This window comes from Poecilia reticulata, chromosome 18 (genome assembly GCF_904066995.2).
Source record: "Poecilia reticulata chromosome 18, P_reticulata-male-v2, whole genome shotgun sequence".
Classification (NCBI taxonomy): domain Eukaryota; kingdom Metazoa; phylum Chordata; class Actinopteri; order Cyprinodontiformes; family Poeciliidae; genus Poecilia; species Poecilia reticulata.
In genome coordinates this window covers 29,185,769-29,200,763 of record NC_088847.1, presented here as the reverse complement: position 1 = coordinate 29,200,763, position 14,995 = coordinate 29,185,769, and the positions used below count along the sequence as shown (strand labels likewise).

The window sequence follows — 14,995 nt, the reverse complement described above, 5'->3', positions numbered from 1 at the left end:
AAGATGTTTAAAACTGTTGCCTACATGTTATCTTAAAACGCAAACTATGTGCAAAACTTTGAATCTTGTTTTACTATAAAAAGAAATCTTCCTTTTAAAAATGCTCAACATCGAAATATGTCACACAGTCCCATAATCTACCTTTTGTTCATTTACCAATAATAACTGACGTTTTAATTTTCTTTCAAAAAGGAATATCTGATTTGGGATACAGAACAATAAGAACCTTTACATCTCGCTTTTACTGATATATTTAAATGTTTACGAGTTAACAGCCAGCTAGCTGCTAACAAGCTAGCTGCGGCCACTGCTAACGCGTTCAGCTAGCTTAGTCGCATTAGTAGTAGTCATATCTAGGCGCCTCCAATCAACTGTGTACTGACAAAACAGTCAAAGCAAAAATATTTCTCCTGTTTCGCATATCTCGGTGGTCCTGAACCTTGGGCCCAAGTTTTGAGTTATTTTTTGGAAACACGTCGGTGTTTAAGAACATTTTTTGCCCCGGCTGATTGGTTCCTTCTTTCCTACAGTGTCGCCCCCATAATAAGACAGTTGAGAGTTTTTTTGTCACTTTTCTATCTGAAATTTAATATACATCAATCAATTTGTGTAATATTCTAAAAAGTAAAAACATTCTCAAACAAAAACTTTAACTGAAAAAGACGAATGGGTAAAACAAAAACAAAAAAGTCAGTGCACGGTTACAAAAAATACTTCTCAGGATTAATTATGATTTAATAAACCTTATGTCTGCATTGTTGCCATCATATAATAAGCAATATTTATTTTTGTTCTGAATCACACCTATCAAATAAAATTTTATTTGTATAGCACATTAAAGCAACAAGGCATTTCAAAGTGCTTTACATCATAGCAAACACAAAAACAAAGTCATGCAACATAGAACAACAAAACATCACATTAAGCCATTGTTAAATTCATAATTGATTAAATTTCAAAATCCAACTCTAAACATGTGGGGTTTTAGTCGAGATTTAAATGCACTCAGTTTTTCAGCTGTTTTACAGTTTTCTGGAAGTTAGTTCCAGATTTGTGGTGCATAGAAGCTGAATGATGCTTCTCCTCGTTTGGTTCTGGAGCAGAACCAGAACCAGAAGACCTGAGGGGTCTGGAAGGTTGATACAGCAACAGCAGATCTTTAATGTAGTTTGTTGCTCAGCTGTTCAGCGATTTATAAACTTAACAGTATTTTAAAGTCTATTCTTTGAGCTACAGAGACAACATACAAAAAACTGTGATATTCAGATTCAAATTTAGACAAGTATTTTTCCATTGGGCAATATGTTTGTAAACTACCAGCGCATACGTTGCTTTCCCTAACAGCTAACATGTATCCACTAACCAAAATCAGTGAAGTACAAAAAAAGTACACGTGCAACAAACGTACAATGACTCTAAAAGCATTCAAATTCACTTTTCAATTAAGAAACAATTAATATGGAGACAATCTTACGCAAAACGAAACATTTAAATGAAAAGGTAAAACTACCAGAACAAGATAATTTCTTGAAAGTATTTCAGCTAAACCCATTTGAAAGGCTTTTTTTTTTTTTTACAAAGCTGGTACATTTACAAAATGTCACCCAGCTATAATTACTGCGCTTTCAAACAGAAAATTACTGAGAATATGAGGTTCAAATCATGCCATCATGTGCTCTGTGCTCTCTCATATGAACAGAGAAATTGCTTAACCGAGTGAAACTTTTCCCACACGTCACACAAGAGAAAGGACTCTTACCTGTGTGAGTCTTCATATGAAAAAGTAAATTAGATCTAAACCGGAAATGTCTTCCACAAATCACACAAGAAAAAGGTTTCTCACCTGTGTGAGCTCGAACATGTGCAGAAAGATTAGATTTTTGAGAGAAACCTTTTCCACAGGTCCCACATAAAAAAGGCTTCTCACCCGTGTGAATCCTCATGTGAAGATTTAAATAACATTTGTAACCAAAATGTTTTCCACAGGTCACACACGTATAAGGCTTCTCACGTGTGTGAGACCTCATGTGAATAGCTAAATTGCCTTTCCTGGAGAATCTCTGTTCACAGTCTGTGCATGAAAAAGGCTTTTCACCTGTGTGAATTCTCATGTGCCAAGTTAAAGATCCTTTTTGACTGAATGTTTTTCTACAATGTGTACATGAAAAAGGCTTCTCACCTGTGTGAACCCTCATGTGATGATTTAAATAACTTTTGTAACTAAAATGTTTTCCACAGGTCACACATGAATGTGGCTTCTCACCCATGTGAGTCTGCATGTGATCAGTAAAACCATTTTTACAAGTAAATCTTTTTTTACACATCGTACACAGGTAAGGCTGGTCACCAACATGAATTTTCATGTGTCTCATTAAAGTGTCCTTTGAACAATATTGTTTTTCACACATTGAACATGTGAAGTGTTTTTCACCTGTGTGATTTCTCAAGTGACAAATTAGACCTTTCTTGTAATGGAAACGTTTTCCACAAGTGGGACATGTGAAAGGTTTCTCATTTGTGTGAATTCTCGTGTGTCTAGTCACAGAACTGTTTCTAGAAAAGGTTTTATTGCAAATTTTGCAAGAATATAATTTTTGGTCTGGGCGAGCTTTCTTGTGCCTTTTTAGTTTAGAACTGTCAGTTGTATATTTCTCATTTTGATTTTGTTCTTCCTTTCTCTTTTTTCTTGGATCTTCAGAATTGCTTCTTTCCTGATCCTGGTTCTCATCTTTAGCAGAATCATGAGAGATGAGTTGGCTCCTCTGTGGTTCTGTTTCATTGTGGATTCTTTGCACATTAGAAGGATTCACCAAAATGTCATCAGTCTCCGGTTTCAGCACAAGCTGCTCTTCATCCTGACTGATGCAGAGTGGCTTCTCTTCCTCTTTGAACTGTTGATGTTCTGGTTCCTCTTGTTCCTGTTTTATCTGCAGAGGTTCTGGTTCCTCTTGCTCCCGTTTTATCTGCAGAGGTTCTGGTTCCTCTTGTTCTTGTTTCATCTGCAGAGGTTCTGGTTCCTCTTGATATAAAGTGGCATTTTCCATCTGGTTGCTGGACTCTTTGAGAACTTCCTCCTCTTTACACAGATCTGGACAATAAAAAACAAAACAAAAGCATTTTAATGTCAGTCAAAGACCTTCTTCTAAACATAATATTGTTGGGGTATTGTAAAATTAAAAACTTATAATTATGAAAAATTTACTCAACTAGAGGAGTCAAAATATATTACAAACGTCTGAATGAGCAAACAAGATGATAATAGCTTCCAAAAATCTCCTTCCTCTATGTAGATACAGAATGTACATCAGATAAAATACTCAGACAGAAGGCCTAAAGAAAAACCCAAAATAGCTTTTTAATCTCAATGCATGGCTATTGGTTTGCATCTTTGGACTGCATTTCCTAAATCCAAAAAGTTGGACATTTTAAAATAATACAGTGACACAATGTGTTTCCAAGCTACCACTTTGAGAGAAACTTTTTCCACAGGTCACACAAGACATCTCATTCATGTCATCTGTCATGTAAAGATTTAAATAACTTTTGCAACCAAAATCTTTTCCACAGGTTATACATGATTAAGGCTTCTCACCTGTGTGAGTCTTCATGTGATCAGTTAAACCCTTTTTAGAGAAAAACGTTTTTCCACAACTCATACATGAGTAAAGCTCCTCACCCACATGAATCCTCATGTGACTCTTTAACGTGTCCTTTGAATGGTAATGTTTTCCACAGATTGAACATGTGAACCGTTGTTCACCTCCGTGAGTTCTCAAGTGACAAATTAAACTTCTCTTGTAATGGTAACGTTTTCCACAGGTGGGACATGTGAAAGGTTTCTCAATCGTGTGAATTCTCATGTGTCTAGTCACGGAACTGTTTCGAGAAAAAGTTTTATCGCAAATTTTACAGGAATATAATTTTTGGTCTGGGTGAGTTTTCTTGTGCCTTTTTTGTTTTGAATTGTTAGTTTTGCTTTTCTGCCGCTTATTCACCAACATATCATCAGTCTCCTGTTTCAGCACAAGATGCTCTTCATTCTGACTGATGCAGAGTTGCTTCTCTTCCTCTTTGAACTGTTGATGTTCTGGTTCCTCTTGTTCCTGTTTCATCTGCAGAGGTTCTGGTTCCTCTTGCTCTTGTTTTATCTGCAGAGGTTCTGGTTCCTCTTGGTCTAAAGTGGAGTTTTCCTCCTGGTTGCTGGGCTCATTGACAACCTCCTCCTCTTTACAAAGATCTGGACAAAAGAAAAAAAAAAACAAAAGCTTTGAAATATCAACCAAAGATCAAAACCAGCATTTTAATCCATTGATGCATCTAAACATGATTTTCTTGGAATGTCGTAAAATTAATTTGGAGATAATTTTTCTGGGTGAACAAACAAGATGATGAAAGCTTAACCTAATGTCTCCCCAGCGAATATTCTAAATATTTCTTTCCTCTAAGTAGATAGACTAAACATCATATAAAATACTCTGATAGAAGGCCTAAAGCAAAACCTAAGGTGCTTTTGAATCTCAGCTATTGAAATTTGCAGATGGCATGGCAATAAGAAGGATGATGCTGGATTGTAAAACAGTAACAGTAGACCAGAATTACCACCGGATGTGCTGAAACACTGATGTCTAAATACACTAAAAGCAGGTTTTGAGAGAAAAGAAGATCAACTTCCAGCTAATCTATACTCAGCTACTCTCAGGGAATCTTATGAGGACGAAGTTTTGCAGATCAGCAACTCTGTTGGAATCTGATCCTTTTTCCTTTTCAGGTCATGGAGGTCCATCCTCTTCAGTTCATTCCCAGTCAGATGTAAATCAACAACCCGCTCAACCCCACCTGGTTCCTTTGGGTCTTTTGTTTGGAGTGGAATGGTGGGAATGCTTGTGTAATTTCTTTTGAATTAGGTTAAAAACAACTTTGCAGATACTTGGAAGCTGAAACCTTCACCCTCATTTCAGAGTTGCTTTTTTTTTCTGTTTTTGGCAAGGAAAACCAGAAAAAAAGGTTCTTTAACCCTTTTTTCACCCTTCATTCAAACCTTTTATTCTCTCTGTCCAGAAGCTGAGGACCATTGTTGTCATCGTCTCTGGCATTAATTTTGAGTCTATAGTTTTAAAATAACTTATCCATCTCTTAACAGACTTAAATAAGAGCCATAATTTAACACAGAACAAATCTAAACAATAATAAAATATAAGATTAAACATAAAACTAATCATAAACTAATCCTGTTAGTTAGTTAGTAAAACTAATCTTTTCCAAGTGCAAACTTTAACCAGTACTTTCTTAAACTGGTGAAGTAGAGATGAGGGAGTCACGGAACACAAACTCTAATTTTGATATTAAATAATGAATAGCAAATAGTCGAGGTCAGAGTTCATCATTCTAAGTATTTGAGAGGTTTGGAGTTGATTGATACACGGACAGATGAGATTCCCCGAGTTAACCCAGTGAGTCCCTCTGCCACCATTAGTTTGCTGTGTTTTATAATAATAAAACGTGATTATTATTATTATTATTAACGCTTTGGTGCAAAAAAAACTGATAGAAAATCGATTCATTTACTGCACGTTTATGTCTGTTAAGAACACAATAGAGACACAATCAAAACTGTCAGATGACTTATTACCCCGCGATAATAACTCAGAAATAGTCCAAATAGTTTAAATGCATTTTTATTTATTTCCTACTACGGAAAGTTTCTGTTTATATCACAGGTTTGTTGTGTCTTTCTATACTAAAGGAAAAGATATAAAACGTCAGAAATTTCACGAGATTTTAACATTCATGAAAAAACTTTACATAACCTTGTATTAAAGCAGAAATTACGGCGGCCACCGTAAGAAAAGCATACAGTATAAATTATGCCACATGAACTGATCAGTAGATTATTGCGAACGAACGCAAAACGTTTGCGAGGGGACGCAAAAGAAAAAAAATCCCCATGTCCCCTGGAGGGCTCCGTAGTCTTTAACATGTTTTTAACCCTCCTGAGTAAAATTTAAGGGTGTTTCGTACCTATCCGGTGTAAGATGATCTTCGGTATCCTGGTAAAATCCAGCAGTTTGAGCTGATCCTCCATCTCTTCCTCGATCTTAACCTTTATTCCTTTCAACTCTGTGAATGATATTTCAGCAGGAGTTTCCTGCTCGTTGATAAACTCTCTCTGGGGCTGAACTGAAGACATTTTTACTGCAGACACTCAAATATTTAGCTAAACCTCAAACCCGTTTTCAAACAACCGTCTAACAAAAGAAAAGCTAACTCTATCCTGTGTGCTCTGTTTTTATCTTCCGCGTGTTTCACTGTGGCTGTCCTGAATAAACTCCGAACGATATATAAGATCCGCTGTGAGTCGCCTCGTAATATACATTTATAGTTAGAAAATTAAAATATTGACATTTTCACTTATTTTAGTAACTCAATTCCAAAATAGTGTAATTTATTCAAAATAATTTTCAGTAAAAAGAGGAGACGCAAAGAAAATTCAAAGCGGAACGTATAAATCGTTTACAGTTTCTTCAGTACCGCCACAGTGAAACACACGAAATTACACGACGCACACGTAGCTTAGCTTTCTTTTGTTAGAACGTAATTTGAAGGCGGATTTGGTGTTTTGGGGAAATATTAGCAGTAAAAATGTCTTCAGTTCAGCCTCAGAGAGAGTTTATCAACGAGCAGGAAACTCCTGCTGAAGAAACATTCACAGAGTTGAAAGAAATAAAGGTCAAGATCGAGGAAGAGATGGAGGATCAGCGCAGACTGCTGGATTTTACCCGGATACCGAAGATCATCTTACACCGGACAGGTTCGAAAAACCTTTACGTTTTACTAATGAAACAGTTTAAAGAGAGTCGGAGACAGGTAAGGACAAATCTTTAGGACGACGCTGAACTCAAACTAAAAAGTTTTAGGATTAACAAATCCGCTCCATCTGAAAATTAAGTACTTATAATGATAAAGTGCGATCTTGACTAATGGGGTATATGCCACGGACTTCCGTTTTAGCACTTCCGCATTTTTTTGCCACATAGAATGGTTCCGGTTCACAGGCAACAGTATGTTAACAGTGGCTCCTCAGTCCTGCAGGACTATTAATGATGCCTATATAATTATTCAGACGTCCTGAAACGCTCCAGCAACAACAAAGGATTTAAGCTGGATGTGTCAAAACTTCACAATAACTTCGAAGGTAAGTTAATAAATCGTTTGTATTCACCATAACGCCTCATATGTCTGACGTAGCTAACAGGGACAAGCTTACAAAGGTGCTATGTAAACTTTAAGTGTTTTGATTATCTGTGCAGTGTGCAATCTACATATCTATGCTGTGTAGATATAGATATACATCTATATAAACATATATAGATCTGTTGTGCCATGCTATCAGTCGAAGCTGAAGTTAGCTTCCCAATGTAGCATCTAATTCGGAAAATAGCTAAAGGGCGATTACACTTAAATTTTCACTATCTTGAGCTTTTTTTAATGTGTTGTACTTTAAAAACAACACCTAGACATTTCAAACCTAACTAGATTATTCTGTACTAACAGCAGAATAAATAAAACATTTGTAAAACCTTCTAATTGATTTGTGAAATTTGTAAAATGTCAATAGTAGATTCCAGAACGCATTAGATCTGAATTATTAATTTGGCATTATTTGTTATTTTAACTTTCTGTTTTCTTTCCTTTTTTTAAAATCTTTATTATAGTTGGAGTTGTACAGGAGTTCTGTTTGATGGCTTCCTGGAGGGAGAGATTGGCTGAGCTATTGTTGCCAACAACTTTTCTCCTGCTATTAACTTTTTTGGTTTTCTTCATATATAGAAATTATTTCTATCAGTTGCTCTTTTTCCATTTTTTATACAGTATTTGCTCTATTTTTTATTTTATTTTTTTTACCTTAATGCTTACCTGGTCAGTTGAGGTGGAAATGTACATCCTCTTGATTACTGACAAATGTCAGAACCACATGGACTGAGCTGGTTACATCAGATCAATCTGAATCTTTATTTCTCATTAAAACGACTTCTTGTCATTTTAAGACATTGTTATAAAATTGCATCTTTATTCTGCTGTAACAATGACTGCATTCTTGCAATTAAAATTTCTTGTATCCTGACCTTAATGCTCCCTTATACAACTCACAGAACAGATGATTGAAATAAAGGCACTTTTTGAAAATATTTTCTGTGATTTTATTATAGAAATTGAGGATTAGAGGAATCGATTAAAATCAAATCTGGTATGAAAAAAAATCTTGTAAGTCATATCATCCAGCCTTATTCAGTATATTAAATTATATGACTAACTACATATTACTTAATATTCACATTTCTTTGCTGGTATTACCTAAAACTGTTGCATTTTAACATCTCACTTGAATTCCTGATCTACATGCAAATACTTGATATAACGTAAACACTGAGAAAAGGGGAAAAAGTTTGTGAAATGTAGAGAATTTCAAATGAGATTCAGTTTTATTGTAGGTACAAACAGGATAGCAAAATGAACAGTGAATATATAATATACTTCCTAGCAGCTAATCAGACATCAGACTTGTTTTGCCTTTACTGGTGATGAAAACTCGTCACTCTGGAGGAGAGGAAGACCGGCTCAGCCCCGTCCAGGATGACTGCAGTGTCAGGGTAGCCAACAAAGTCTGCAGGTAGATTTTTGCATATCTGGTGCTCCGGTTTCAAGATCATAGTTTAACCAAGTACTGTAAATAAAAAGTTAGTCCACGTTGTGATGATCTGGCAGACCGTGGACTGATGGACGCTGTCAGTTGGTCCAGGTGCTTGGATCCAATGGAAAGGTAATCGGCACAACGATCATGATTCAGAAACATCATGAGGTGTTACGATGCAAACCTGAAAAATTTAAAACAAAAAAAAACTAATAAGCGTCCGTATTTAGCTGCATAATGTAATCAAAACTAATAAATCCTCAGCTCTTTTTTAGAGTTTTGCTTGAAAATAAATTGACAATATCCCAGGAAATTAAATGTTTAAGTGAAATAGTTCTGGTATCACAAAGACACTGCAAAAAATGTCTCAGAGTTGTAACAACACTGAAGTTACTGAGTAAAAGTGAACTAAAATACTACTTAGAAAATGCATGTTAAAAATCTGAATACTCTTTTGAAAGTGTGCAGCTGAAATAAATTTAAACTACTAGCAGGCAAAGCACAGTGTCCACCTAATATCTGCACCAACAGTAATACAAAAAATGATGCATATAAGAGGCATTAGTTTATAAAAGTTGAGGCAAACCTAAATTTTACCATTTTAAAAACTAAAAGCAGCACGAGGATGCAACTTCATAACCTTATTTTCTAAGCAGAATCTCAGAGGGAAAAAAAAGAAATTACGTTGAGTAACGCAAGAACAGATTATAGCAGCCAAGAGGAAAAATTCACTCTAACATGGATTATAATTATGAAACGGCAAAGGTAAATGTCATTTTCGGGATTTGGGAAATACGTGATTTGTACCATTTGTTCTGTGGGTTTTTTATGTGGGTCGGTGCCACTGAAATGGCTGTAAAGCCGTTTCAGTGGCACCGTTCAACCTTTTTATGAACATAAAGGTTGAATACATGTTCAACCTTTATGTTCATGCAGGTTGATTCTGCATGAACATGTGTTGTTTAGATTCCTCCTTATTTTGCTATGCACACACATTTGTAATGGCTAATGCCGATTGAGCCACTCATTGTCAAAGTTAATTTCTATAGCATAGTTCAGCAACAAAGCAGATCAAAGTGCTTTAAATCATAAAAACTTTATCTGTCTTTGACTTTACTTGGTGCAAACTTAAGATGTGCAAGCTGGAATCCCATTATTCAGCATAAAAATTTCTTTTAGGCACTAATCTCTATTTCTAAGGGTTGGATAAACAAATAAAACTTGGGTCTGGTCTAACTTGGAATAAAGATTAAACGGTTGTGATGTAAGAAAAAGGGGCAAAGCATCTCCTTGACAACTCAAACCTGGACCGAATTATTCTAAATTAGTCACAGATTATCTAAAACACAGTTTGATTTGTGATTTTTATTTCTTCAGTTTTCATAAACTCAACTCTATACCCAACTTAGATAGTACCGTAATTATAAAAGATTGTGTAAAATACAGTTTGGAATTTGTGAAAACTTAATAAAAGGTATGAAAACTCGAGGCAGATCTTAGGATTGAGCCCATTCCTCCAAACCTGTGTTGCATAGACTGCTAAAACATGAACGTAATTATTTCACACTAAAAGATTACAAAAATATTCCTTGCAATTGTCAGGTTTTTTGCTGTTTTTTTATTATTAGTTTTGATTTGAGCAAAACTCGGTTTGGAAAGTTTTGGAAAGTATTTTTTTGTTGGAAAGGAATTGATTTGAAAAACTCGTTTTGACTGAAGTGGAAGATAAAACATCTGCAGTTTGACAGAAAAACTGCAGTTCAAAGGCTGGTGGGATGAGAGGAGGATGACGAGCTGAACTGAATCTGTTGAAGAACGCTTTCTGCTCATTCGCTCTGTCCAGACTTCCATCTGTTCCCTGCTGAAAATTGTTCATGCTTTGTCTCCATCGCGTTCCTTGTGTTTGCTTCACCCCCAGTGGCAGAAAACGGACGTTTTTCACTTCTATTTCTTGCTTCCTGTATGTCGAGCATCATGTCAGAATCAGAGAGTCCCCAGATCCAGTACAGGAACCCAGTTCAAATTAAACGCTGAGTGTGAGTTGGTGAGAGTGACTTGGGGAAAAACCATCAGACATCCATTGTTTGTGGAGGGCCCTCTGTTGCAGTTACCTGATTGTAGCGGTGCATTTCCCATTCAGTTTTGTTGTCCCCGGTTTGAAATCACTCCTTTCTCCAGTGAGACATTTTGGGCGAGAGATGGGGTCACCCTGGGCAGGTCGCCAGTCTGTCCCAGATATATTCATCTCATTTGCCTTTAATTAATCAAAGTTGTTGCCCTGTTCATGACTTTGCATTTCATTCTCTTGACTAAACATCCACTTTCTTCTTACATCCCTCCTCTGCTTTAGTTGAAATCCACTTCTCCGTCTGTCACAGCTCCATCCACAGAGGACTTTTAATTATTGTCGGCCCAAGTTTTTTAAGTGTTGAATACAGACTGCAAATCTTTGAGTCAGCATATCCTTCGTCATTTCTTCTGCAGAGTTGTAGATGCGTGTCATGAGTATAGTGTCTGGAACTTTATTTTCTTTTCTCTCAAATCCCACCTTCCTTCATTGTAGTCATGTTACTGTTTCAGTATAATTTCTTAATCTGCCAGTATAAAGAATAAAAATGGCAAAGCAGTTTTGAATTTTTATAGGCATTTCGTCTAGAAGCTCAATTTGATGTATATTCTGTTTGTACATAGAGGGAGGAAACTTGTTAGCCAAGAAGACACTTGGTTAAGTGATCGCTATCTTGCTTGCTCACCCGGAAGTCCATAATATTACATTTTTGACTAACATCTAGTTTTCTTCTAATCAGAAAAAGCATTTGTTGAGTTTAGAATATTAGAATAACCCAAGAGCAGGTAAGGTTTATTGTTTGACTCTCATTTAAAAGCTTTTGTTCTATCTTTTTGTCCAGACCTCCCACTGTACTGTCTGTGTAAAGAGGAGGAGGTTCTGAATGAGGCCAGCAACCAGGAGGAAAACTCTACTTTAGATGAGGAACCAGAACCTCTGCAGATGAAACAGGAGCAAGAGGAACCAGAACCTCTGCAGATGAAACGGGAGCAAGAGGAACCAGAACCTCTGCAGATGAAACGGGAGCAAGAAGAACCAGAACCTCTGCAGATGAAACAGGAGCAAGAGGAACCAGAACCTCTGCAGATGAAACGGGAGCAAGAGGAACCAGAACTTCTGCAGATGAAACAGGAGCAAGAGGAACCAGAACATCAACAGTTCAAAGAGGAAGAGAAGCAACTCTGCATCAGTCAGGATGAAGAGCATCTTGTGCTGAAACAGGAGACTTGTGATATTTTGGGGAATAAACCGCAGAAAGGCAAAACTGAGACTTCAAAACGGAAAACACACAAGAAAGCTCACCCGAACCAAAAACTATATTCTTGTAAATTTTGTGATAAAACCTTTTCTCAAAGTATTTCCTTGACGTCACACATGAGAAATCACAAGAAACCTTTCACCTGTTCAACCTGTGGAAAAAGTTATCCTTGCAAGAGTCGTTTAATTTATCACATGAGAATTCACACAGGGGAAAAACCGTACACATGTACAGCTTGTGGAAAAAGTTTCTATCACAAAGACACTTTAAAAGTTCACATGAGAATTCACTCAGGTGATAAGCCTTACACATGCACAACCTGTGGAAAAGGTTTTCTGTGTAAATCTCTGTTACATGAACACATGATGATTCACATAGTTAAGAAGCCTTTCCCCTGTAGAACGTGTGGAAAAGGTTTCAGTCATAAAAGAAATTTAACCGTTCACATGAGATTTCACACGGGTGAGAAGATTTTCTCATGTGGGACCTGTGGAAGAAATTTTGTGTCTAAATCTCACTTAGTTAATCACATGGGAATTCACACAAATGAGAAGCCTTTCTCATGTGGGACCTGTAAAAAATGTTTCCGAAGGAAACCCGACTTAGACAATCACATGAGAGTTCACACAGGTGAGAAGCCTTTCTCATGTGGGACATGCGGAAAAAATTTTGCTCGAAAAAACTCTTTAAATTCTCACATGAAGACTCATACAAGTGAGAATTCTTTCTCGTGTGGGACTTGTAGAAAAAGTTTCACTGATAAAGAAAAGTTGACTGTTCACATGAGATTTCACACTGGTAAGAAACCTTTCTCTTGTGGGACCTGTGGGAAAGACTTTGTGTATGAATCAAACTTGGTCAGTCACATGAGAATTCACACAGGTGAGAAGCCTTTGTCCTGTGGAACATGTGGAAAAGGTTTCGCTCATAAAAAAAGTCTAACTGCTCACATGACATTGCACACATGTGCAAAGAGTTTGTCATGTACGACCTGTGGAAAAAGTTTTGTGTACAATTCACACTTAGTTAATCACATGAGAATTCACACAGGTGAAAAGCCTTTCACTTGTGAGACCTGTGGAACAAGTTTCGCTCATAAAATAAATTTAACTGCTCACATGAGAGTTCACACAGATGAGACTTTCTCTTGTGGAACCTGTGGAAAATGTTCTGTGTGTAAATCCAGTTTACTTCATCACATCAATCAATCAATCAGTCAATCAATGTTATTCATAAAGGATCCTTCAGCACTTCAAAGTGATCCAGGAATTGGTTAAAAAGTCAGGTGTTGAGCCAGCTCTTGAAGACGTCAGCATTTTCTACGGCCCTCAGGTTCTCTGGGAGATGGTTCCACAAGCAGGAACCATTACACTGGAAAGAAGCCTCACAATAAGTGTGTGTTCATTTATAATATGATATATTTTTTTTAAAAGAGAGTGGACATTTAAAAGAGCCATATTAAGAGTGACAGGTGCACTGTTAACATTAATTGTGGGTGCTAATAATAATGTTTTTCTAAAGGTCTATGGTTGTTAAAGTTCACTGAATGGATACGGTTATGTATATTTGCTCCCTGTATGTAATCTGAAATGAAATTAACCAGTTAATGGGGACAGATTGGCCTGTCCCAAAGGTATGTATATAACGATCAGAAGAAGAATAGAAGCCAGGACCATGTAGACGTCAGTCAGTATCAGATTGGTCAGATGTAGTGATAATATGGTTACCAGATAGGTTACCATGGGGATTAACTTGCCTGAGAATCCTTTCTCTTGAGGGTACTGTAGAAAAAGTTTTGCTCAAAAGAAATTTAGTCGTTCACGTGAGAACTCATGCAAGTTTCATGGCATCATTTGAACTTCAAGTACCAAGATTCTGAGTAACTTGCTGTTTGGAAGTTGAGTAATTATATTTGGATTGCTTTTTTAAATGTAGCAGCTTTGCATAAGCAGCTTTTTAAATCAGATATTTAGCTGAAATACTTTAACATTTACTTTATTTTTGCAATTTTATGTTTACATTTGTATTTTTTAAATGAGAGTGAAGGAGATATTAATAGTCTCTTGAAGGAGAAATAGCTTTGAATGCTTTCAGATTTAGACTTGTAAAGTTTTGAGACTTTATTGTGTGTTTTTCTTGTACTTATTTCTTTTATTTCAATGGTTCTGGGAAATGGATGTATGTTAGCTGCTGCCTCATGTGCTGCTAGTGTCACAAATTAATGCGAGTAATGTTTTCTGAATATAATCTAAATCCATAGTTGTTTTTTTCTGTTTTCTCTGGTTTTGATTATGGAAAGAAATTATGCTAAATAATATTCTGAAATACTTTCCCTTTTTGTTTGATTTTGCATTGTCTTTATTTTTCCTCTCTTCTACTCTAAACTGTAGGGTTTTTTTTTACCCATGTCGTTTTTTTGTCAGTTTTCTTTAACATGGTGTTTATATTTTGAATTGTAGAAAATGTATTGCTATGAAATTCAAGATAGAAAAATGCTTTCAAAAGAGCATTCTGTTTAATTCTTGGACAATAAAGTGTATTTACAATATTGATGGACTTTTTCTTTATTTTGTTTAGAATAGGGGTGTCCAAAGTCGGGCCCCGAGGGCCGACATCCTACATGTTTTAGTTCTCTCCCTGGTTTTACACACCTGGATCAAATAATGGTTCATTAGAGCCCTAAGAAGAACATAGCCTTGCTGAGGAGGTTGTTACTTCCACCAGGGAGACTAAAACATGCAGGATGCTGGCCCTCGTGGACCGACTTTGAGCACCCCTGGTTTAGAATATTGTGTGGCAAAATAGATGTACATAATTACACCCCATCGCCTATTAACTTGTTTTATTTAAAGATAATACTGTTCTGTTTAAATATGTAAATTATTCTCCTATTGTCATTTATGGTGACACTAAACATGTAGTTGCAACATTTCGCCACCAGAGGGCACAATGAACTCATCTTTATAAAAAAAAACTGAAG

At 36.3% G+C, this 14,995-nt stretch overlaps 2 protein-coding genes across 2 annotated transcripts; one reads left to right on the top strand and one right to left on the bottom strand.

Moving 5' to 3' along the window:
* Positions 1–751: 751 nt before the first annotated feature.
* LOC103480884 (uncharacterized) lies at positions 752–6,656 on the bottom strand. The gene is made up of 3 exons (XM_017310373.2): positions 6,019–6,656; positions 3,593–4,237; positions 752–3,088 (listed from the first exon to the last, which is right to left on the bottom strand). The coding sequence occupies exons 1-3, from the start codon at positions 6,185–6,187 to the stop codon at positions 1,656–1,658; spliced, it is 2,247 nt and encodes a 748-aa protein (XP_017165862.1). The 5' UTR covers positions 6,188–6,656; the 3' UTR covers positions 752–1,655.
* On the top strand, positions 6,535–14,567 carry LOC108167177 (uncharacterized). The gene is made up of 2 exons (XM_081598986.1): positions 6,535–6,808; positions 11,599–14,567. Exons 1-2 carry the CDS (start codon positions 6,640–6,642, stop codon positions 13,290–13,292), a joined length of 1,863 nt encoding a protein of 620 aa, XP_081455112.1. The 5' UTR covers positions 6,535–6,639; the 3' UTR covers positions 13,293–14,567.
* The last annotated feature ends 428 nt before the right edge of the window (positions 14,568–14,995 follow it).